Source organism: Rana temporaria, chromosome 4 (genome assembly GCF_905171775.1).
Source record: "Rana temporaria chromosome 4, aRanTem1.1, whole genome shotgun sequence".
In the NCBI taxonomy this organism is placed as follows: Eukaryota; Metazoa; Chordata; class Amphibia; order Anura; family Ranidae; genus Rana; species Rana temporaria.
The window spans coordinates 197,815,091-197,841,839 of record NC_053492.1 but is presented as its reverse complement, the minus strand read 5'-3'; the positions used below and the strand labels follow the sequence as shown (position 1 = coordinate 197,841,839).

Here is a 26,749-nt window from a genome sequence, read left to right as displayed (position 1 = left end):
AAATCCACACCAGACCCTTATCCGAGCACGTTGACCTGGCCGGCCGCAGAAAAGAGGGGGGGACAGAGTGCGGCCCCCCCCCTCTCCTGAACCGCACCAGGCCACATGCCCTCAACATGGGGAGGATGTCCCCATGTTGATGGGGACAAGGGTCTCATCCCCACAACCCTTGCCCGGTGGTTGTGGGGGTATGCGGGCGGGGGGCTTATCAGAATCTGGAAGACCCCTTTAACAAAGGGGACCCCCAGATCCTGCCCCCCCCCCTATGTGAAATGGTAATGGGGTACATTGTACCTCTACCATTTCACCCCAAAAAAAATGTCAAAGTGTTAAAAATGACAGTAGCCGGTTTTTGACAAATCTTTTAATAAAATCTTCTTTTCTTCTTTCCTTCGGGTTTCTTCCGCTGCTTCTTTCTTCTCGTCCACATCTTGCCCGACGTGTTCTTCTATCTTCTCCGTCCGTCCTTCAGCCTTCTGGTCCCGCATCTTGCCCGTTGTCTTGTCCTGTCTTCTTCTCCGTCCGCCTCCTCGTCCGCATCTTGGGTCTTCTGCGGTGTTCTTCTCGTCCCCGGACCCAGCGTTTGAATTTGATTTGGCCGCCGTTTTCCCGCTCCTGGGACCCGCCCCCCTCTGACGCCACAAGTAAACTCCTTAGAAGGTCATGTGCGTCAGAGGGGGGCGGGGTCACATGAGTGTGACACGGCGGGAACTTCTTCTCCGGGCGGCGCGATTGAAATTGAATTCCCCCGCTGTGTGACGCTCTGCGACCCCGCCCCCCTCTGACGCACATGACCTTCTAAGGAGTTTACTTGTGGCGTCAGAGGGGGGCGGGGTCACATGAGTGTGACACGGCGGGAACTTCTTCTCCGGGCGGCGCGATTGAAATTGAATTCCCCCGCTGTGTGACGCTCTGCGACCCCGCCCCCCTCTGACGCACATGACCTTCTAAGGAGTTTACTTGTGGCGTCAGAGGGGGGCGGGTCCCAGGAGCGGGAAAACGGCGGCCAAATCAAATTCAAACGCTGGGTCCGGGGACGAGAAGAACACCGCAGAAGACCCAAGATGCGGACGAGGAGGCGGACGGAGAAGAAGACAGGACAAGACAACGGGCAAGATGCGGGACCAGAAGGCTGAAGGACGGACGGAGAAGATAGAAGAAGACGTCGGGCAAGATGTGGACGAGAAGAAAGAAGCAGCGGAAGAAACCCGAAGGAAAGAAGAAAAGAAGATTTTATTAAAAGATTTGTCAAAAACCGGCTACTGTCATTTTTAACACTTTGACATTTTTTTTGGGGTGAAATGGTAGAGGTACAATGTACCCCATTACCATTTCACACAGGGGGGGGGTCAGGATCTGGGGGTCCCCTTTGTTAAAGGGGTCTTCCAGATTCTGATAAACCTCCCGCCCGCATACCCCCACAACCACCGGGCAAGGGTTGTGGGGATGAGACCCTTGTCCCCATCAACATGGGGACATCCTCCCCATGTTGAGGGCATGTGGCCTGGTGCGGTTCAGGAGAGAGGGGGGGCCGCACTCTGTCCCCCCCTCTTTTCTGCGGCCGGCCAGGTCAACGTGCTCGGATAAGGGTCTGGTGTGGATTTTTAGGGGGACTCCACGCCATTTTTTTTTCAATTTGGGGTGGAGTTCCCCTTAAAATCCACACCAGACCTGAAGGGTCTGGAATGGATATTTGCCGGGAACCGCACGTCTTTTTTTTTTTTGGTTTTTACGGCGGGGTTCCCCTTAATATCCATTCCAGACCTGAAGGGCCTGGTAATTTAATTTGGGGGAACCCCTACACATGTTTTTGTTTGTTTTATGAATGAATCCCTTTAGAATTGTCAGAGCCGACAATTCATTATAGCCGCGTGTGAATTTTTAAATGACTTTTTTCCTTCTGAATGTCACTTTGTGCAGGGGGAGTTCTAAGTGCGGGAAAAATGCGCTATTTCACATGCTGACATTACACCCCCCCTAGGTACGAAATTTAAAGGAATATTTCACTTTTATTGTTTCACTTTAAGAATTATTAATTTCACTGCTCCCGAAAAAACTGCCGTTTTAAAAAATAAAAAAAGCATTGATACATGTTCCCTGGGGCAGGACTGAGGTCCCCAAACACTTTTTAGGACAAAACTTGCAGATTAGCCTTTAAAATGAACACTTTTGATTTCTCCCATAGACTTCTATAGGGAGTTCGGCGCGGCTTTACATATTAGTTTCAATGCGCCGGCTGCTACGCTGGTTCATGCGCCCAATTAAGCCTCCACCCGGAGTACTAATTAACGCATGAACCAGCGCAGCGCACAGAGCATAGTAAATCAGGCCCTTAGTGTAGTTGCCTGTACTATGATTATTGTAGACTGTGAGCTGAGACCACAGAGCACTTCCAGCTACACTGACAGTTCCCTTCTCCTGTGCTAGTCTTCGTTCAAAGCCCAGCACAGCTATACTTTATATGTGCCCTACACTCCACTGGCAAATTTCAGGCTGGCCATACATTATACAATTTTCTTGTACACTTTTCCTTTAGATTTGCCAAAACCATATAGGAGGTCAAACCTAAACACTTTCAATTTGTATGCAATCAGGTAGGACCTTGCACTACACAGTTGACGGTTAATCTAAAGAAAATTGAATGACAAAATGTAATAGTGTATGGCCAGCCTTAGGCTCAGAAGGAAGTAGAATTGAAGTCGTGTGACAGCACTCGATTCTGCAAAATAAAAACTGGTATTGTTTTCATTTTGAGGCATAAGTCTGAGCTCACATTAAGGATTGCAGGGTGAGAATTTAAGTGTTAGGGTGGACTTCCACTTTAAAACAAGGGGAACAAAAACAGAAAAAAATACTTAAAACAGAATAAAACAAGAAACATAAGAGTTTACACTTACATAGGGATCTCCATGGTATTGCTTTTATCATCAAATACAGAATCTACATCTATTGGAGCATTTGTAAGAACTGTCCTAATCTGTATGGGAACATAAAGATGAGATTAGTGGTTAGAATTTTTGATATTTTCTGAACAATACTTATTAGTCAGAAAGTGATAGAAACTCTGGATTAAATCAAGTAGAAATCAAAGAGACATGCCATTAAGATGTACATCTTCATCAATCCCCTGATATTCTAGCATTATAAATGTTTACAAGATCTTCTGTGTGAAAAAGCTTACAGCAGTAAGGACATACTTGTACATCCAACCTCCATGTTATGTCTTTAGATAGCTTAATAAAAACCTGCTGCCAAGCTATGGGCATTCACATGGATATATATTCTTAACAAGCAGAAATGAGCTTTAAAATAAGCCCTGACCTCTGTACCGGAAGAAACTGAAAAAAAAGTTCACAGAAGTAATTGGGTCATTCTTTCAGCAACTCAGCTCACCTTGCTCAGGGAAAACTGATCAGCTTAGGCCTCATGTACACTGCTGCTGGTAAACTGACATTTCCGGAGACAGTCCCCGGATTGAGGTCACTGTCCCCGGAGCCAGTCTGTCCTCGCATTTGCCCCCAGATTGCAGTGGCATTGGAGGGGGGGCATCTGGTACTCTCACCCCGGTTGCAACATTTAGAGGAGGCTCAAAATCATTACTGCCCCCCAAGTGTGCTGTGTTCCCCCCCCCCCGCACAAGGATTCCTGTGGTCCAGCCTGTCCCCCATGATCCCTCTGGTGTGGGCGGCCCGTGTGTGAGAACGATGGAGGGGAGGAGCGGTGCACAACTATTGGAGAAGCTTTTGGCAGGGGATACTGAGGAGCGGCTGGGTGTCGGGAACAGTACCTGGTGCTGGGGAGAGCCCTGCTCCGATAGATTATGATGGAGGCCATAGAGAGGTTAGCAAAATCAACCGATCTACACTATTCATGTAGGGGGGTGTGCGTAGTGCAGAAATCAGGTAGGTCAGTGTAGTGGTCAATATGGAACTCAGGTAGGTCAGTGTAGTGGTCAGTATAAGAATCAGGGAGGTCAGTGTAGGAATCAGGTAATTTAGTGTAGTGGTCAGTGTAGTGGTCAGTATAGGAATCAGGTAGGTCAGTGTAGTGGTCAGTGTAGGGATCAGGTAGATCAGTATAGGAATCAGGTAGGTTAGTGTAGTGGTCAGTGTAGGAATCAGGTAGGTCAGTGTAGTGGTCAGTGTAGGGATGAGGTAGATCAGTGTAGGAATCAGGTAGGTTAGTGTAGTGGTCAGTGTAAGAATCAGGTAGGTCAGTGTAGGGATAAGGTAGGTCAGTGTATAGATAAGGTAGGTCAGTGTAGTAGTCAGTGTGAGGTAGGTCAGTGTAGTGGTCATTGTAGGAATCAAGTAGGTCAGTGTAGTGGTCAGTGTAGGAATCAAGTTGGTCAGTACTACTATACTAGTGGAAGGGACTCAGGGAGTGCTAAAAGTATTTTTCATTTGCCTCTGAACTCTCCTCTATGTTATCTTACCTGTACATGCATGTACACAGGGTCATTTATAGTCGTTTCTATGCAATTAGTTTAGAGGCTTCCTTTGGAACGCAAAAAAAAGGGGTTCAGAAGCTGAGTTTAGAGGCATTTCAAGCTCCAAACGCTTCTAAACGTGGCTAAATGCTGTAGCATTTCATTTACAGGTGTTTTTCAATTTTGGCCATTTAAAAAAAAAAAACATTTGTGCCAGCAGCAATAGTGAATGTATGTGATTATTACCCATTGCATTAGAAGTAGATCCATGAGCACTGGAATACTCAACATATAACACTTTTGGTAAAAATTTGCAATTACCTTACTATTTCTGCTGTGAAATTTGGGGATACATATCCCCACGTAGTCTGCTGCTACAGAAATCAATGAGGACTTATTTTAAAGCACATGTTTTGTAAGAAATGCTCTGAAAATAGTATGTCCACAGGTTACTCGTAACCCCCCTGGCGGTATGATTATGTCCGATTTTTGCGTCTCAAAGTGGTACAATTGTTTTGCATGGAAATTTGGCGTTTTATATAGTAGGCCTGTAATTCTTAGGAATAACACACTTAAATCTGTCCAAACAAGAGTCTAGTAGCCATCCCGGGTATGATAACATTTGAAACACAGTCATAAATTATAATATAATAAATAACTATAAATAATTATAAAAAATAATAATATAATAATAATAAAATGAATTTCCCCACAAATCACTATCGCTCAATTCTGCTAGTGATTCAAGCTTTTTATCGCTGTTAAGGTAAGTAACCTGCACCGGGATCCTGAGATCCAATACCGAGTGTGGCTCGGGGTTACCGCTAATGGTACTGAAATGTAACCCCTAGCCACACTCGGGAATACCACCAGGGAGGTTAAAACCCAAGTTTAGCAAAAAATAAAAAATTAGCACAAGCTACATAATATACAGGTTTTATGATGTGTCCTTTGTGTTGATTCTTCTCCTTTAGTAGAGATCTTAGCCCATCCACCCCACCCCTGTAACCACTGCTGTAATTTTCTGGTGCAGCGGAGGTTAATGCAATAAAGGAGATGTCACAAGATTTCCTCAAGAGAGCTCAACTGTGCCTGCACTTTCCTTCCAGATCCGACATTCATAGAAGTCATACTACTGTTTTTATGAATGACACAAGATCTATGAATGGGGGACAGGTGGATGATTGATAGTTCTGCCCCCATTCAGAGCTCTTGTGTCATTCATAGAAGCTGTAGCAAAGCTTTTATGAATGGTGGATCTGGCAGGAAAGGGCAGGCATAGTTGAGCTATCTTGGTAAGCGCTCCTGATAGCCGCTTTGCTGTGTTAACCCCTGACACACCGGAATAGGGGTGGGGGTATAGGTCAGGGGAAGATTTTATTTAATTATTACATTTTTTATAAGAAACGACCAGAGAATTCAGAGCCAGTACAAAGGTACATTAAAATACACAAGGCTCCCTGTTTTTCCCTAAAAAAAAAAAAGAGGTTTATATATATCTGCTCTTGCACAAAGCAGTCCCTTACCTCCTTAGCGCTGTCCGCTCCTCCTCTTCTGTATGTACCCCCATAGCAAGCTGGGTGCTATGGGGGCACATGTTCAGGCACTCTCCCGAGCTGAGCTGTGTGTGTTCATGGGCACCTCTACTCCTTCTTAAGGCTCCATGCACACTGAAGCTAAAAAAAGCTATAAAAAAACGCCAGCAGCTTTGCAGGGAGCCTTTCAACGTTTTTTAGCGTTCTTGCAATAGCTTAAATCAGCGTTTTTCAGTGTAACTTTTTTTTTGCCAATGGATAAAAAAACACAAAACAAACTCTGGCCCCAGCGTTTTTGAGAGTTTTTCGTCGTTTTGCATTTTTTTGCGCCAAAAAACGTCACTTTGAATGCAAATTTCAGGTGTTCAGAAAAAAGCCAATAAACTCCAAAGCTCATTAACACTAAAATACGCCCAGGTGTGCATGGGCACATAGGCTAACATAGGCCCAGATTCTCATAGGACTTACGACGGCGCAGCGCCATGTACGCCATCGTAAATCCTAATCTGAGCCGTCGTATCTATGCGACTGATTCTTAGAATCAGTTACGCATAGATATCCATTAGATCCGACAGGCGTAAGTCTCTTACGCCGTCGGATCTAAACTGCAATTATTTTTTTGCCCGCTAGGTGGCGCTTCCGTCAGAATTCCCCGTCGAGTATGCAAATTAGCTAGATACGCAAATTCCCGAACGTACGCGCGGCCGACGCAGTAAAGTTACAACGTTTACGTTAGGCTTTTCCCGACGTAAAGTTGCCCCTGCTATATGAGGCGCAGCCAATGTTAAGTATGGCCATCGTTCCGGCGTCGAAATTTTAAAAAGTTACGTCGTTTGCGTAAGTCGTCCGTGAATGGGGCTGGACGTCATTTACGTTCACGTCGAAACCAATGACCTCCTTGCGACGTCATTTGGAGCAATGCACACTGGGATATTTGACAGACGGCGCATGCGCAGTTCGTTCGGCGCGGGGACGCGCTTAATTTTAATGACACACGCCCCCTACCCGCCGAATTTGAATTCCGCCGGGTGATTTACGCTATGCCGCCGCAACTTTACAGGCAAGTGCTTTGTGAATAAAGAACTTGCCTGAAAAACTTGCGGCAGCGTAACGTAAATCGGATACGTTACGCCGCCGCAGAGATACGCCCAAGGTACCTGAATCTGGGCCATAGAGTTCAGTTTATGGGCTTTAACCACTTAAGGACCGCCTCCTGCACATATACGTCGGTAGAATGGCACAGTTGGGCACATGTGCGTACAGGTACGTCCTGTACTAGTACCCAGCCATGGGTCGCGGGCGCGCATCCGCGGCACACTCCCGCGAACCCGGTCCGAAGCTCCGTGACCGGGACCGTGGGACCAGCTGACCCGATCGCCGCTGGAGACCCGCGATCGGTCCCCGGAGCTGAAGAACTGGGAGCCGTGTGTAAACACGGCTTCCCCGTTCTTCACTGTGGCGGCTGCATCGATCGTGTCATTCCTTTTATAGGGGGACACAATCGATGACGTCACACCTACACCCACACCCCCCTACAGTTGTAAACACACTTCAGGGAACACATAACCCCATCAGCGCCCCCTTGTGGTTAACTCCCAAATTGCAACTGTCATTTTCACAATAAACAATACATTTTAAATGCATTTTTTGCTGTGAAAATGACAATGGTCCCAAAAATGTGTCAAAATTGTCCGAAGTGTCCGCCATAATGTCGCAGTCACTAGTAGTAAAAAAAAAATTATTAATAAAAATGCAATAAAACTATCCCCTATTTTGTAAACGCTATAAATTTTGCGCAAACCAACCGATAAACGCTTATTGCGATTTTTTTTACCAAAAATAGGTAGAAGAATACGTATCAGCCTAAACTGAGTAAAAAAATATGTTTTTATATATTTTTGGGGGATATTTATTATAGCAAAATGTAAAAAATATTGAATTTTTTTCAAAATTGTCGCTCTATTTTTGTTTATAGCGCAAAAAATAAAAACCGCAGAGGTGATCAAATACCACCAAAAGAACAACTCTATTTGTGGGGAAAAAAAGACGCCAATTTTGTTTGGGAGCCACGTCGCACGACCGCGCAATTGTCAGTTAAAGCGATGCAGTGCCGAATCGCAAAAAGGAGCAAGGTCCTTTAGCTGCATTTTGGTCCGGGTGTCTTAAGTGGTTAAAAAAAAGCCAAAACGCCAATAAACTACAGTTTAGCAGCTTCAGTGTTTATGGAGCCTTACAGGATGTGACTGACTTCAGCAGGAGCCTATGGCAATACAGATAAAAATCATTTCATCTACAAATCTCCAAGATCTGCATCCCTATACCTGCTCTGGGAACTCCTAGAAGTATAGGACACTATAAAAAGGGCTCCAGCTCTGGCTCTCCTTGGGACCCTAGCAGAGATACCTGTGTTCTGAACCCATGCACGAGTAATCTCTGCATGTGCGCACACACACATACGTGTATATTTATATCTCTGCTAACTTACTGGCAGTTTTTAAGTGCAGATCTCATTGGATCGGTAAGTGCTGATCTCCTATGATGCTCATTCCAGTTTGATCCTAAATCTGTGTTATTCTTTATTATAGACTAGCTGAATACCCGGCGTTGCCCGGTCTTCCTATCTTAACCTTTTGGGGAGGAAAATCATAGTAATATAAATATACCCATCTTTTATATAAGGGTGTAGGTAAGGGTTAATTTAACTGTCATATATTTTTATTTGGCATATAAGTAATATGTGTACCAGGTATTATTGAAATATATCCAGGCGTACAGAAGTTATGTGGGAACATACATTTCCCATTGATTTGCATGGGACTTTAAACAAAAACCCCAACCCTCACAAATGGGGGTAGTTAAGGGATAAATTAACTATCCTATAGTTTAAGTGGACATATAAATAACATGTGACCAAGTGTTATCGAAATATGTACAGCCGTTTGGAAGTTATGAAGTAACATGTATTTCCCATAGAGTTGAATGGGACTTTAAAGAAAAACCCAGACCATGGCAAATGGGGGTGGGTAAGGGTTAAACCACCTATCCTATGTTTGTTGCTGACATATAAGTAACATGTGTGCCAAGTTTCATGTTAATATCTTTAGCCGTTTGGACGTGATGCTGGAACATACATACACACACACGTTGAGTTTTATATATATAGATTGTTTATGTTTTCTAAATCTCCCTATGAAATGCCCCTGAATAAAGGATGTGAGATCCTGAAACGCGTGGGGTGATATAGCTGGAGACAAACAATATTAACTGACCACACTGCATTCATTGTTTTTATCGATGTGCTATCTGGTGATGTATGCACCAACTTTAAAAATATATATACTTTTCAATAAATGTTCTACTTTATTATATACATATATCTATCATTCTATATAGTTGCCCTTAAAGTCCCCTGTGTACTCTGTTGGGGGGACTTTTTCTTTCTAGTTCCAATATACTGTGATGTTGGCAACATTAAGGTGTCCTTTTAGGTGTATCACTCTTATTTCCATGTTCAGGAGGGGGGCGCTCTCTCGTCCCCCCCTCCTTTTCCTGCGGCCTGCCAGGTTGTGTGCCTGAATAAGGGTCTGGTATGGATTTCGGGGGGGGGGGACCCCTATGCCATAAAAAAAACATTCCATACCTGAAGGGCCTGGTATAAATTTTAGGGGTGGACCCCCACGCCATTGTTTTTTACATTTTGGCACAGGGTTCCTCTTAATTTCCATACTAGACCTGAAGGGCATGGTAATGGACTGGGGGGGGGGGGGGCTCACGCTGTTTTTTTCAATGATTTTTATCTATATTGCCGAAATCTGGAAATACATTACAGCTGCGAGCAGTTTTAAATGACATTTTTTCCTTTCTAAATGTCATGTTGCTGCTTTCATTCATTAAACTATGTACAGCTGTATGTATGCAGAATTACATAGTGTGGGGCATGGACTTAGCCATGTTGACTGTTCGACTCGAACATCGGGCTCATCCCTAATCATGAATTATAACTTGAGTAGAACAGTTGGGTAAATTTGCATCACATACTGTATAAAGATCAGAGAGTTATCTATACTTCCTTAAAAGATAGCTTAGAAAAAGCTGTGCTCTGCTAGGCTGTCTCACTTCATACAGAGCTGTAGGAACTATACACATGGAAAGCTGTATGTCCCTTGTCGGACTCATTCACTTGTGTTCTAAGCCAAGCTGTATGTATATTTATGTATGATAGAGTTATTTTATGCAGATGGTTTCAGAACTGCCTAGTAGTCTATAAGATTTTGACAACATTAACGGATTCCCTTGTGAATTTTTTTTTATCCTCATTAGCCAACCAACCATGCATTTAAGAATTTAGTGATATTCATTTAGCAACTTTGTGCTTAATTATTTTTTACTACAATGTTTTTACTTAAAGCGGAGTTCCGGCCACAATTTCACTTTTTAAATATAAATACCCCTGTAATACACAAGCTTAATGTATTCTAGTAAAGTTAGTCTGTAGACTAAGGTCCGTTTTGTTAGGTTGTTACAGCATTTAGACACTTTATAAAATAGAAATTGACTGGGGCCATCTTAAGTGTGGGCATCATGAAGCCAGACTGTATAACTTCCTGGATTTCAGCCTTGCAGACCTCGCACATGCTCAGTGCTGCACAAGCAGTGTCAGATCAGGTTTCAGCACCTGTGCTGTCCAAGTCACATGATTCTTTGAGACTGGGGAGTGCACAGACTATTGGAAAGTTACACCCACTACATTCCCAGGAGTCTGTGCGGTGTAGGTTAGGAAGCATTAAGCACCTAGGTGCAGGAAGTGGGAAGATTAACTATTCTGCCTAGCAACAACACTTTGAAGGCATCTAAAAAAAAAAAAAAATTCGTAAAGGACTAATGACATTTTTTTAAAACTACTGATGTAATGTTATATTTATGGGTGGAACTCCACTTTAATGTTTTGCATGAAGATCTATTTAGATTTATTTCAATAGATGTATTATTATTATTATTATTATTATTATTATAAAATACACATACCTTATTATAACCTTGTTCTTCTAAAAAGTTCTCATTATGTGTAAAGGTTACATACACAGACCTTTTTCGTGTACCTGTAAACAGGAAATTAGCAGTTAGATCCTTAGCTTTACTTGGCATTAACAAAAATCACATGAAATAATCTTTAAACTAAGGGGCTATTTGTATATGTTGTAGACCAGGTTCTAGTTTTTGAAAAGAATGATAGAAAGTTCATGAAAGAAACATGAAAGAACTGTGCAGGCTTGCTGACCTCTCCTTCTAATGCCGCGTACACACGGTCGTTTTTTGTGATGAAAAAAAACCCGACATTTTTAAAAATGTCATTTAAAATGACTGTGTGTGGGGAAAACGTTGTTTTATGTCTTCTGAAAAACGACAAAAAAAAATTCGAGCATGCTTCAATTTTTTATGTCGTTTTTCAAAACGTCGTGTTTTATGTCATAAAAAAACACAGTGTGTAGCTAAAACGACGTTTAAAACTACGTTTTTAAACCCGCGCATGCTCAGAAGCAAGTTATGACGCAAGCTTGAATGGAACAGAGTGCCGCTGTACATGCTGAATGTAACCGCGCTTTGCTAGAGCTCTTTAAAAAAAAAGATGGTGTGTATGCTACGTCGGTTTTTAAAATGAAGTTTGAAAAACTTCGTTTTTTTTTCATGAAAAAAAATGATGTTTTTTTTCATCACAAAAAACGACCAAGTGTACGCGGCATCAGAAGATTGTCCTGGCTGTCATGCTGAGACCATAGGTGTGCACAGCCTATTGAATTAGGGTGTGCACCCCAAAGCTCAAACACACATGAACGCCACCTGCTGTCACAGGCAGGAGGCTCTGATGGTGGAGACAGTTGATTGGAAGCATATTTTGTTACATCCTAAATATAGATGAAATGTGTTACTACAGTTGAACCTAGCCTTTAATATAATGGGGGCATTTACACTGGCCACTGGGACCCCAACCACCCACCTGGTGCCACCCCTGGATAATGCTAATGCATATGGGGTGATTAGGGTGTGCCCAGGCACACCCGGCACAGGACGCCTATGGCTAAAACACTTTTATACAAGTATAGAAATAAAACACAATAACAATAAAAAATGCCAACACATTTCTGACTCTCATTTACACGAAACACAGTCAGGTAACTAGCAATTTCAGAAGAAGGTCACCAAAAACAGCCTTTAACTAGTTCCTACAGTATTTTTCTCCTGTTTTTTCCCTCCAACCTGCATGGGGCTTAATGGGGCTGGGTTGCAGGAGCTTTCAGGTAAGTCTCTTTCCCAATACACAAGACATCATCTCACTAGTATGTGAGACCTTCACAGGAACTGAGCTGTTCTCCTGTTTCAGACTTGGTTTAGCCTATGAGGAGGAGAGCTTGCTATCATAGGCGTGTACAGCCAATAACATTAGGGTGTGTACCCCAAAGATCAAACACACATGTATGTGTATATGTAATATATATTATATATATATATATATATATATATATATACACACCCACACATATACACATGTGCACTTTTAGAAATAAATGTAAACAAACATTTTAAAATGTATTAAAACATGTTTTAATTAATTAAGCACTTATCAATGTGAAAAAAAAAAACATTTAATTGTTCACACTAGCGGTTGGGGTGCAGTAAAACCTTTCTGTTGGGCTGTGCTTTTACTTCCATCTTTTAGCTGTAGAAGCAGCAGCTGGGCATGTCCACAGTCTTCCCTTTTCAAGCTTTTTGTGGCAACACGAAGCATAGGATGGGCTCTGGTAACCCCTTACTCATGTCAGTACTGCAGCCACCAGCTGTAGAAAAATCAGTCAGGAATTATCCGATGCTGCCTCTAAAGTCCTGGCTTCAGCATCTCAGCATTTCAACTGAGAGCTGGTGGAGTGAAATGCAGATGTCAGGGATGCTGTAGCTGGAACTACAGAGTCAGTATCAGGAAATGCATCTGCCTGACTGCTTACTCCGCAGCCAGTAGCTGCAGTTCTCCCAGGAAATCGGCATCCAACTGAGAGATAGTCCCTCTCACAGCACTACAGGTTAGCAGGGGTGCCAAAATGGAGTTATCTCAAACACATTCAGACCCTGGGGTGTGCCCAGGAACACCCGACACACCCAGTGCGCACGCCTATGCTTGCTTTATATTGGAACAAAAATACTAAGTTCTAAACAACATTTAAATTAACCCTACTGTGTGGGTATAGTAGTAATGTAGGCAAAGAAATTGTACAATGCGTCCTGTAAAACACTACAGAAAAAGTGCCAATGCTAAGTAAATCAAACCTTTATGAGAGCTAAGCAAAGCTGCCACACATAGAAGCACTCAACCACAATTTTGATGTTTGCGAATGTCGCACCCTGATGTTTAGGCAGGGTTGCTATTAAATTTAGATGAAAAGTGATAGTTGCCTTGGCCAGCTGCACTTCTCTCTTCTGACATTAGGTGGCCTGGTATCTGGTGAGATTAGATAAGACAAGGGCATTGCAAGGACAGATTAGGAATGAATGGGGTGTCTCAGCCAATGGGCAGGGATTTTCTTGGGTCCCTTGGCCTGCTGGGAGAACCTATTTATTTGGGCGGAGTCAGGTGATCAGGGTTTTGTGCCACCTGGACGGCTGTCTGGGTGGACATATGTTGTATCGCCCCGGGCTGCTGGGCCAGAAACCTAAGGCCTATCCTGTAACAAAAGAGAATATTCCCCCTGGGTGGGACTTTATAAGCCAAACATAGTATAGATGTAAAAATTTGATCTTTAATGGGACAAGGCATACATAACTAGGCACTTAATATAACCACACAATGCGCACCTAGGTGCATATAAAAGCAACAAATGTACAAAATACAAAAACAATGCACCAACACAATACATGTGCCAAAAATGGCGAAAAAGGAGTAAAAACAGAAAAACACTCTCCTAGTGGGTGATGTAAATGTGCCCATCCTGGGGACATCTGGCTGCTAGGCTGTCTGAGGGCCAGAAGCAGGAAAATCAGCGTAGGGTTGGGACTGCGGCTTGTCGTCCAACCAGAAGTAACAGTTCCAACGGACGGGGAATCAGTCATGGTCGGAGGTAGAAGAAAAGTTGTTGCCACTAAGGGACCATCCACCTTGCTACCGGAGACCATTGTGAGTAAGCTTAAGTCCAGTCAAAATGTTTTATTTCATTTTGAATAGAGAGGGAAAGAGTTAAAGTGCCATTCAGGTTTTTAGCTTATCCCTATAGAGGGAATTTGCCATCACTCCCTGTCAGAGCAAGGGTCACAAAGAAAAAGAAAAACCTGACTTAGGGCTCATACACACTGCAGCTCAATGAAGCGGCTCCTACAGGCTTTTGAGATCTTTTGAGCTCCTATTTTTTTCTGCCTGGGAACTCCCCTCCATGTTAGCCAATGTGTCCATGCACATTATGGCTTTTTCAGGTGTTTTCAGGCATATGTTCCTACAGGAAGAAAAAAAAACACCAAACACTTTTTTTGAGAGGAGCTAGTGCCCCAAAAAGCTCAGAAAAGCTCAAAAGAACTCAAAAAGGCTCAAAGAAGATCGAAAACGTGCAAGCCACCAGATGTTTGTTACAGCTTTTTGTTTTGTCTATACCTGTACAGTGGTTAAGAAAATACTATCTAGGAGGGTTTGTGAATAAAAAATGCTTATGCACAAAAAAGATTAACGAATTGAGGTAGGTGCAACATTTTGCAGACTTGATCATTGATAGATGCCTAAACAAGAAACAAAAAGCACCCACCATATTACCTGCAAGCAACCACACCCTCTTCTCTACCCTCTTCTCTACCATGAGTGTCTCAGGGACAGGAAACAATAAATATCTCCCTTGAATGGTTACACATAGAATTACAAACCTGACAAGTGTCTAATGTTTTTGTACCCTATCCAAAACTGAATAAAAAACTGAAGTAAAGTTAGATACACACTATGAAATTGTTTTCCTTTATATTTACCAAAACCACATAATATAAGGTCAAACCTAAACACTTTCGATGTGTATGCATTCAGGCAGGTCCTTGCACTACATAGTTGAATGTGAATCTGAAGGAAATCGATAGCAAATGTTGTATACTGTGTATCCAGCTTTAAGGTTTTAAGGCCAAGTATACAAATGTAAATCTAAGCTGTTTACCTGGATTCAGTTGTGCCGGGTATCTGTCCCTTGTTACTGTGCATTTTTCACCGGTGTATGCATCAAGGCACTGACATACAGGATTGCAGGATGGCGGGATTCTTGTACATGTTCCACCATTGCTGCAATAATTGGAGTCACATGCACTACAAATACACACAGTGCCATTCCCTGTAGATAAATAAAAACAGCTTATTGGTTAGTTTATTTTCATACTGAACATGCTGGAACTTATTAAAGATCATGTGGAGAAGCAACATGATTCTACGGCTCTAGTGCAACAGGCCTAATGGGTAGCACTTCATCAAGGTTTGGAAGATTTAAAACTCAGTTCCAGGTAAGATTGACATCTTAGTTTTAGGTGCATGTCTCTTATCTTCTTAGAACAGATAGTATTTAACTCTGAAGCTTTGTACACATGCTCGGTTTACTCAGCGCAGAGCTTTCTTGCCGAGTATACCGAGCGTATGTACGAAGCTTTCAGGTTTCTTGTCAAGAAAACTACCTAAAATCTCGACGAGAAAAAAAGAGAACCTGCTCTCTATTTTCTCGTCGTGATTCTCGGCAGTGTTTTCCTGCCGAGAAATCCGAAGGTGTGTATACTTACCTGTCGCTGTGGAAACCCGCGCATGCTCAAAATGGCTTTGACACATGCGCGGTAGATTCCTAGGCATAGGTAGGGTGCATACCTCCCAACATTCTTGTTGAGCGGGGGGGGGGGGATGCCGCGGGTAAAGGTTGTTGAGCGGGGGTGATGTGTGGTGGGGTGTCTCCTCTGTATTGACTCCTATAGTCCATCCCGGGGCTCCCCCTAGGACTACAAGTCCCAGCATGCCCCACCTCTAATGATAATGAACCGTTAATTCAAAGAAACTGTGAATATTAGGATGCAAGGCTGGATGAGTGAAGATCCAGCAATACAAAAAAAAATACAAAGCCCAGAAACTGGCTGATGGTTTTTTAAGAACCTAAACAATTAGATACAATATAGAATGGCAACTATAGAGGTGTTAGCGTTCTTGCAAGTTTTTGAGTGTGTGTATACACAGAGCTCACCATGCTTCTTCCGCTGTGGCTTCATCTTCCCTGAAAACAGCGTAAGACGTAGGTGAGAGAGAACCAATCCCAACACACAGCTACGGTCTGAGAGGAGGGGCATGCTTTCACCAATAGCCAATCATAAAGCGCTACTGCCTTAGAGGCGGGACAAATCTTACTCAATAGCCAATCAACGCTAGCAGGTCGGGACACACTTCTAATTGGGAATCAGCAACACGCTGCCGCTTAATGGGCGGGACAAAGCTTGGAGCTATTCTATTTACTACAGAAGTTTAGAATCTTCACTCAGTAAACTGTATGAAGATTATTAGGCTCTGGCCTGGCTGCCCGCTCGTTGGTTCTGATAATGGAGGAGCATTCACTTGGCTGCAGGTCAACTGCCCAGCTACCACTACCTCAACAGGTGTGGCCTCCCTGAGCTGAGGGAAGATGAACAACTAATACTCGTTGAGCATGCCCAATATTCCAGGGAGTTGTGGAAAGTGGAGTTAAAGGGGCTTCATTTGCATTTGAGCATGGTGAGTAAATGTAAATTCCACTGCAATTTAATTTATGCTGAGTACACGTCCTGTCTATTTTAGGCAACTTAAACCACTTTCAATTGCAAAAATAGCCTGAAGGATCATGGGAACAGATCACCAAACTTTTAAAGTCATGGTGTCAATATGTGCGGTTGCTGGTAGGTTGTGTTTGTCAACTTGGTGATTTTCTTTCAACCAAAAGAGATAAACCAGTCTCTGGTTGACATGTTGTATATAGCTGGGTGATCAGCCATTGGAAAATGGTTGCATGTTACATACACTGCATGATATGTTTGTTTCTGCTTTAGACTATTTGATCACTTTAGTACAAAGTTTAAATAATCTTCGTTGAGATAAATCGACTCCTTATAAAAAAATAATTAGGTGAAAGTTCTCATATATAATGTAATGATACTTATTTTTTCATTCAAATATTGAAAAATAAAGCAATCAACCGGGTAAAGATTTACAGCAAAATCAAAACAAATAGAGATTGGGCAACCTAAGGAATAATTACCTGTTTTTAGTATTAACCCCTTCCCATCACCACTCCTTTATAAGAGAATCCAAAAGGAAGGAGGAGGAGGTGGGCATTCAGATCATGTGACCGCTATGATTAGCTGTCACATGATCGCAAGGATACAGTACATCGGGAGCTTGCGGTGACATTTCAGTTACTGTGCTGGAAGTGTGCAGTAAGCACGCTCTAAGCACAGAAAACCATTCACTTTGGACTCTTATATGTGGCCACTCAGCATTAAAGCCTGCCCACCCAGTGGCCACATATCTGCATATAGGCGGTGGGAACAAGTTCTTTGTTCCATTTCTTGAAATTAATTTTAAAAAGCCTTAATGTTACACTGAAACTGGAACTTTGAACTGGTCCTGGGGACGGTTGAGCCCCTTGGGTCAGTTTGCTTGTTACAGCCGTATCCAGTAACAATTAAGCGTACCCAGTCCAGGACCACTTGGAAAAGGTAGTCCCGGGCACTGTTCACTTGTGGTCTGGAACTGTTACCTGCAGTGTAAGTTCAAACCATGCCAGACAACTTAACTCTCCATAAAAACTGTGTACATAAGCATGGATCACTGGTTTGGTTAGTAGGAGAGATGACATAAGTGTGTCCAAGACCACTTGTTTAGTGTGGGTGTAGACAAGCAGGTGAGTAGGAAGGAGGAACAAGTGAACTAAGGCATAGCTCACTTAAACCCATCCCAGTGTGAGCGCATCCTAAGAGACTTTAAATTGTTTATAATCCCATGACCCTACATTCACTATATCTGGTCTCCAACAGTACAAGGAACATGGAAATGCAATTATTTAAGTAAATATAAACTGCTAAATACCCTTTCTCATCAGCCGTATATAGCAGTCTTGTGACTTCTATCAGTTCCTAGAAAAGCTTGTAGGAGGAGTTTTCATACTCAGTGGCGTAGCGTGGGTTGTCAGCGCCCGGGGCAAGGCAAGAAATTTGCACCCCCCTAACCTGCGGACTTTTTGCACTCCCTGAGTCCCTTTCCTTTCCTACAATAGTACTGACCAGCCTGATTCCTATACTGACCACTACACTAACCTCTACACGGACCTACATGATTCCTAGACTGACCATTACACTTACCTACCTGTCCACTGTACTGACCTACCCGATTTCTACATTGGCCACTACACTGACTACTACACACTGACCACTACCCACTGACCACTAACCCGCACACCACTACACACTGACCACTACACATCACTACACTGACCACCAGGGCTGGTGCAAGGACTTTTGCCGCCCTCCCCCCGGCTGCGCCCTGACTCCACTTTACCCTGCAACACATGTGACCTTAGCAAAAAAGAAGCTCTAAGGCTAACGCTGCGCTAATTTAAGAACATAATAAAGGAAATTATGATAAAGTGTATAAGAAAGCAGCTGGCACTTAAGTTCAGTACAAAAAACATAGGATAGATAGCAAAAAATGCAAAGAGTACAGCGCTATGTGGTTAAAACCATGTGTGAAATAAATGTTAAACCTTGAAATGTAAACAAATGATATATGAAAAATGTATTAAAAAGAAAACTAATGCAGAGTCCAAAAATAACACAACAAGTCCGTAAAGAGTTAATTCCAAAAGCAAATCCGTGAAGGGTTAACTCCCAAAAAAAGACAAATTGCTTGCCAAGAAAGTGAAGATAAAGTTTGGTGAATAATAAGTCCCAAAATAAACCAGAGTATTGCCAGAGAAGTAGTGAGTAACTTCACGTTCGACTCGAACATTGTATGTTCGACCGTTCGTCGAAATACGAACGTTACGGACCGTTCGCGCCAAATTCGAGTGGCGTGTCACGGCCCATAATTTACTGCGGCATCACAGGGCATTGCTGGCTGATGATTGGCCAAGAATGCACTATGACCCGCATGCTTGGCCAATCACAGATTGCAAAAAAACGGAGAGCCATAATTGGCCAAAGCCAGGGTGGCTTTGGCCAATTATGGCTGAGGGGGTTTAGTACACGCCCCACAATATAAAAGGCCGCCTGCAGGTCGGCCTTTTGTAGTGTGTTGCGACGTGGTGGTGAGAGACAGAGAGAGAGAGAGTAATTTTTTAGGTATATAGAGCAAGCTGGCTAGTCAGTTAAAGTTACAGTGTGTAGAGGATATATATGCATCCCAGGTGTTGTATATATATTTATACACTGTATAGTATAGCTAGATCCGCTCTTCCTAATTTACTGGCAGGTGATTGTGCTAGCTGCAGAATTCTCACGTGGTGTACTACCTGTGTCCTCTGCAGTGTGCACCTAAAGCTACGTGGTATGTACTGCCTGTGTCCTCTGCAGTGTGCAACTAAAGCTATGTGGTGTGTACTGCCCGTGTCCTCTGCAGTTTGCACCTAAAGCTATGTGGTGTGTGTACTGCATGTGTCCTCTGCAGTTTGCACCTAAAGCTAAGTGGTGTGTGTACTGCCTGAGTCCTCTGCAGTGTGCACCTAAAGCTACGTGGTGTGTACTGCCCGTGTCCTCTGCAGTTTGCACCTAAAGCTACGTGGTGTGTACTGCCTATGTCCTCTGCAGTTTGCACCTAAAGCTACGTGGTGTGTGTACTGCCTGTGTCCTCTGTAGTGTGCACCTAAAGCTACGTGGTGTGTACTGCCCGTGTCCTCTGCAGTTTGCACATAAAGCTACGTGGTGTGTACTGCCTGTGTCATCTGCATTTTTCACCTAAAGCTACGTGGTGTGTGTACTGCCTGTGTCCTCTGCAGTGTAAACCTAAAGCTACGTGGTCCTCTGCAGTGTGCAGGCCATTAGTATGTCTGGAAGGACAAGGAGAGGCAGAGAGTCACGAGCCGATAAAAGAGGGCAAGCAGGCTCTGCGTCTAGAGGCAACAGTGCTGGTCGTGGACACGGTGCATCCTCATCAGCACGTGGCCGTGATACACGCTTGTCCTTTTTTTGGCAGCTGGCCGTGTTGAGCCGCAACATGCCGAACACTTGGTAGAGTGAGTGACCAAGCCGTCCTCATCCTCCTCATCCTCTCTCACCCAGGCTCAGGCTACTTTGTCTGGCAAAGCAGCTGCCAAGGCGGCCTCTTCCCTCTGCTCAATGGCATCAATCACTCCTTCCCTAGCCCCACCATGTCCTCCTGAGGAGTCCCCCGAACTGTTTGACCACAGTGTTGGGAATATGCTGCATGAGGATGCGCAACATTTTGAAGGCTCCGATGATGGTACACAGCTAGAGGAAGGCAGTAACATGAGCCCAGAGAGAGGGGGTGCCCAAGAAGGACAGCAATCTGGCAGTCATGTTCCCCCCAGCTGCAACATACTGCCAGGTTTTCTACAGTGATGAGGAGGGAGGGGATGATGAGGTCACTGACTCTATGTGGGTGCCTGATAGGAGAGAGGAGGAGGAGGCACAGGCACATCTCCAACGAGGCAGTATGCCCTCCAGGGGCCAGCTTAAGGGCAGCACACCGACTGCATCACAACGCAGAGCTATGCGTGTGCAGGGTGCTGCTTTCTCTCAGCGTTATTCCAAAAGTTCTTTGGTGTGGGCCTTTTGAGACGAGTGCATCAGATCGCACCGCTGCTATTTGCAACATATGTCTCAAGCGTATCTCGCGTGGCCAAAACATCACCCGCTTGGCACCACATGCTTGACCAGACATATGTCGACCTGCCATGCAGTTCGTTGGCAAGTGTACCTCAAAGACCCACACCAAAGAACAAAGCGGACCTCCCCTAGCTCCTCATCAGCTGGGATCTCCAACCCCACTATACTGTATCTTCAGTCCTCTCTGAAGCCTGCACTGATAGGACTGAAGGTGTAGAATTAGGTGTGTCACAGCCAATTACTTGCGGGCAATCTACTATCGGCACACCGATGGCAGATTGTACCAGACAAATTTCCCTGCCCCAGCTGCTGCAGCGCCAAAAGAAGTTCTCTCCCAGCCATCCACATGCCCAGTGGTTGAATGCTAGCTTAGCACTTCAACTGCTGCCTTTTCAGTTGGTAGATTCTGCCCCCTTTTGGAATTTGTGGAATGTGCGGTACCTCATTGGCAAGTTCCCAAGCGCCACTTTTTCTCACGGAAGGCGATTCCGGCTCTCTACCGCCACATGGAAGGCAATGTCCATGCCTCGCTGGACAGGGCGGTCAGTGGTAAGGTGCATATTACCGCTGACTCATGGTCCAGCAGGCATGGACAGGGACGTTATCTATCTTTCACGGCACATTGGGTGACTCTGCTGGCAGCTGGGAAGGACGCAGGACAAGATACAGTAGTGTTGGAGGTTGTTCTGCCACCACCACACCTCCAAAATGCTACTACTGGTTGTGACACACCTCTCTCCTCCACCCCCCCTCTTCTTCTTCCTCTGTGGCCTCTTCCTGTGCTCATGTGTCCTCAGAACCAGCGGTGCTCCGTAGGCGTTCAAGGGGCTACGCAGAAATGTAGGCAAAGAGATGCCATGCGGTGCTTGAGCTGGTTTGCTTGGGAGACAGGAGCCACACTGGGCCAGAGGTTCTGTCAGCTCTGCAGGGGCAGGCTCAGAGGTGGTTGACACCACGCCAGCTTAAGCCAGGAATGGTGGTATGCGACAATGGCACCAACCTCCTCTCCTCCCTGCGACAGGGACAACTGACCCATGTGCCCTGGTTTGCTCATGTCCTTAACTTGGTGGTGCAGCGGTTCTTGGGCAGTTACCCAGGCTTACAGGATGTCCTGAAGCAGGCCAGGAAAGTCTGTGTGCATTTCCGACGGTCATATAATGGCAGTGCTCGGCTGGCAGACCTCCAAAATGAATACAACCTGCCCAAGAACCGCCTAATCTGTGACATGCCCACCAGGTGGAACTCTACGTTGGCCTTGCTGCAGCGGCTGCACATGCAGCAAAGGACCATCAATGAATATCTGTGCCAATATGGCAGCAGGACAGGGTCAGAGGAGCTTGGTTTTTTTCCCACGCCAGTGGGCCATGATCAGGGATGCATGCACTGTCCTGTCACCATTTGAGGAGGCCACGAGGATGGTGAGCAGTGACAGTGCATGCATCAGTGAGACTGTCCCTCTTATTCACCTGTTGGAGCACACGCTGCATGGAATAATGGACAGGGCCCTTGAGGTAGAACAGAGGGAGGAAGAGGAGGACTTCCTTACCTCTCAAGGCCCCCTTTATCCAGACAGTGTTTCTGCTTGCCCGCCTATCACTCAGGAAGAGGATGAGGAGAAGGAGGATTGTGTCAGCATGGAGGTGGAGCCTAGCACTCAGCAGCATTCTTCAAGGGATCAATCACTCCCAAGTAACCCATGGACTTGTATGTGGCTGGGACGAGGTGGCTGCGGATCATGTCGTCCTCAGTGACCCAGAGGACTCCGCACCGAATTCTCTAATGTGATAATCCCACCACCGAAAGCAATGCAGGCTTACCGGAGCACGTTGACTTAAGATGACATATGCCACCGAAAGTCGAAGAAGGCTTAGAATGAGTGATGTCATAAATGATCCTTGGCAGAGTAACACGTTAGCCGGTCATCATATCTTCTGTAGGATGGATGAATGGAAAGAAACTGGGAGCTGTGCTGGAAGTGCGATCCCCAGGCAGAGTTTCTCACAGTGTGTCAATTGTATATAAAGATAAGAGAAAGAAGTGGCCACATAGCGTAATCCCGTCTAGAAAAACTCAAATTGTAGTGAGAAATGCAGGCTTTCAGGCAAAACAGGGTAATCCAGCTTGCACCAAAAATAAGGAGGAAGGGCTCCTTGTATCTGCCAGCCGGCACACTTTTTTATACGCTGTTTTTAATCGTTTGTTTGTAAGTACATTTACGTTTTAATAAATGCCACACTATATACGGAATTATGCTATGGTGCAATCTTTTTTCTATTCCCGTTATCGGATGAGCCTGAGAGTGTACCTGGCGATTTCTTTCAGGGACCTGTCTCCCCCTATGACCCTGTGAGTTCACAAAGGCCGTGGCTGGGCTATAGCCGACTGCGCATAGGAGATGGCCCTCTGGTAAGCAGCCTCATATCTCCGGTGAAGGGATCACTTATTGTGTTGATACATGTTACTTTGGTGGTGTTAACTTCCAGGATTCCCAATTTTGCATGAACACATCTAATGAAGAATATTACTGTTCTTATGGATTGTTTTTTTTTTATGGACTTGATTCATATCAGATCCTGAGTATACATTTGTCAGTGTTCTGTGGCGCGGCTTTGTTTTTTTAATTTGTTTTTTGTCTGTGTATCGCACGCCAGCTGCTGCCTACTTTTAGTTTAAACTACCTACACATTAGCGCAGTTTTTTGTTTTCTGCTCCAACTAGAGTATCTGTGAGGGGTTGCAGTGTTGTGGCACCAGCACCAGTGCCTAAGGCCCAATTTTTCTGCCCATGTTTAACAGGGGCGTGTAATTACAATTTTTGATGCAATACTTTGCAGCTGGCTCATTCCTGTGCTCCAACTAGAACATCTGTGAGGGGTTGCAGTTTGTGGCACCAGCACCAGTGCCTAAGGCCCAATTTTTCTGCCCCTGTTTAACAGGGGCGTGTAATTACAATTTTTGATGCAATAGTTTACAGCGGGCTCATTCCTGCGCTCCAACTAGAGTATCTGTGAGGGGTTGCAGTTTGTGGCACCAGCACCAGTGCCTAAGGCCCAATTTTTCTGCCCCTGTTTAACAGGGGCGTGTAATTACAATTTTTGATGCAATACTTTGCAGCGGGCTCATTCATGCGCTCCAACTAGAGTATCTGTGAGGGGTTGCAGTGTTGTGGCACCAGCACCACCACCACCACCAACAAAGGCCCAATTTGTTTGCCCCTGTTCAACAGGGGCATGTAATTACAATTCTTGATCTAATATTTCACAGCAGGGCCCATTCCTGTGCCCACCAAGAATAACTGTGAGGGCTTACAGAGTTGTGGCACCAGCACCACCACCACCAACAACAAAGGCCCAATTTTTCTGCCCCTGGTTAACAGGGGCATGTAATTACAATTCTTGATCTAATATTTCACAGCAGGGCCCATTCCTGTGCCCACCAAGAGTAACTGTGAGGGCTTACAGAGTTGTGGCACCAGCACCACCACCAACAAAAGGTCCAATTTTTCTGCCCCTGTTCAACAGGGGCATGTAATTACAATTCTTAATCTAATATTTCACAGCAGGGCCCATTCCTGCACCCATCAAGAGTAACTGTGAGGACTTACAGTGTTGTGGCACCAGCGCCAGCACCAAAGGCCCAAATTTTCTACCACTGTTCAACAATGGCATGTAATTACAGTTCTTGATATAATAGTTCACACAGCAGGGCATTCCAGCGCCCACCAAGACTAACTGTGAGGGCTTAGAATGTTGTGGCAACACCAACACCTATGTGTGGGTTAAAGTGTAGCGCTTAAACAAATACAATGTATAATAAAATACTAATATTCAAATTAACATAAAGTTGGAAAACAATAATAGTGAAAAGCAAAACGTAAAAATATCCAGTGAAATCGCACAAAAATTAGAAGTAATGTACAAAAATACACCATGTGATATAATGTCCATATATGACTATGAGTGACAAAGCATCAACCATGTGTCATGGATATATTATGATTCAAACGTTGAAGTGATGAAACAAAGTTCAGCTGAAAGTAATTTCTTAAAGTGCAGTGAAATAACCCTCCACCTTTAAAGATGCAGGCTTACCAGAAATCATGGACTCAAAGAAACATTAATTTCATGAGTCAAACAGACTTAACGATCAATATGAACTCCAAAGGGATCACTTTAGGAACAAGGAATCGACCAATGGCTCTTCACCAGAGATGTATTTGCCCAGGTATTGAATAGGCATTAGCTTGTATAACATACATATTGCCCTCAGGTATGTTTTCAATCATAAAAGGATATGGAGAGGAAGAGAGGAGGCAACATAGCATGATACCGTAAAAAATGCTGAGATTTAATAAGTAATTGCACTTACATGTGAAATGAAGTTACAGCGCATATAGTAAATAAAGATAAGGCAGCAATGGAGTCTCCCCGACGCGTTTCGTGTCATAACATAAGTAAAATTTAAAATATAACCAATATATATATATTGAGTTGCTATGCATTTATGACAAAACACTTAGTTGTAAAGGAAACATTTCCATGTGGATCAGACATTCTAATACACATAAATCTCACTATATAATCAATGTAGGAAGTGTGTTGAAAGTGAGTGTGTGCATAAATTAATAAATATAAATTTTGGATGATAAGACTCATACTATATATACAGCGGCAAATATAAAAAGTAAAAACATTTTTTTTGTTGTGAAACAAACAATAAAGACTCCAAACATATGTGCAAAAAGTGGCATAGATGTATATTGATAAATTTACAAAAAGTGTTTGAATGATTGCTCTGTGTTCAATGTTTCCCTATGAGAGTGTCTTGTAGCGTCCTACACAAGTCGGTCCGACTTTGAAAATGCTCCCTGTACTACTTTTGGTCCTACATTGATCCTACTTCAGGCCCATTGAATATCATTGAAGTCGGACCAAAGTAGTATCCTTATTAAAAATATGCCTATGTCTTCAATGATCTATTACATTAAAAGTATAAACATTAACAGCGCTTGATTCAAGCTAAACTTGCTAGAATATAAATGTGTTACCACATCCTGCTCAAAAATGGTTTCTTATTGGAGTGACACTTGTATGAACCACCACTACAATGCACTTCAAAAATAAAATCCAAACCTCCAAGGGTTAAAATCCTCTCAATAGTCCTTATTAAAATTGAATTAATCGTAACAAAAACAAGATGCAAGATGAATTAAAATAAAATAGAATTGCGTCTATAGTCCTTTAAAACATATTAGTTAATTTCACTCAGCAACTCTAGAAACTTGCAGCTACTCTTGACAGTCCTAAATCCAAAAACCAGGCTAAATCTTTCAAAGATAATGCTGTAATGGCTGTGCTGTTGCATGCATTGACACGTAGGGATCCCCCTTAAAACCTCACTCACCAGATCTCTTTATGTCATTTCATGATTGCATCCATCTGAGCACTACCTGAACCCACCAGACGGCAGCAGAAGGAAGGGGAGAGATCCAGCTGAACCATCATACACTCCAGTCATAGAGCCAGCATTCCATGCCTGTTTTGACATCCATCTGGTGAGTGAGGTTTTAAGGGGGATCCCTACGTGTCAATGCATGCAACAGCACAGCCATTACAGCATTATCTTTGAAAGATTTAGCCTGGTTTTTGGATTTAGAGTAGCTGCAAGTTTCTAGAGTTGCTGAGTGAAATTAACTAATATGTTTTAAAGGACTATAGACGCAATTCTATTTTATTTTAATTCATCTTGCATCTTGTTTTTGTTACGATTAATTCAATTTTAATAAGGACTATTGAGAGGATTTTAACCCTTGGAGGTTTGGATTTTATTTTTGAAGTGCATTGTAGTGGTGGTTCATACAAGTGTCACTCCAATAAGAAACCATTTTTGAGCAGGATGTGGTAACACATTTATATTCTAGCAAGTTTAGCTTGAAT

At 43.7% G+C, this 26,749-nt stretch overlaps 1 protein-coding gene across 1 annotated transcript in view; it reads right to left on the bottom strand.

Annotated features, from left to right (window-relative positions):
- Positions 1-26,749, bottom strand: part of LOC120936885 — a 218,120-nt gene that overhangs the window by 39,144 nt on the left and 152,227 nt on the right. The window contains exons 46-48 of the mRNA XM_040349651.1: positions 15,135-15,305; positions 10,990-11,063; positions 2,898-2,977 (exon numbers count right to left, since the gene is read on the bottom strand). Of these exons, the coding sequence (XP_040205585.1) occupies positions 2,898-2,977; positions 10,990-11,063; positions 15,135-15,305 (325 nt within the window). The remainder of the gene's footprint in view (positions 1-2,897; positions 2,978-10,989; positions 11,064-15,134; positions 15,306-26,749) is intronic.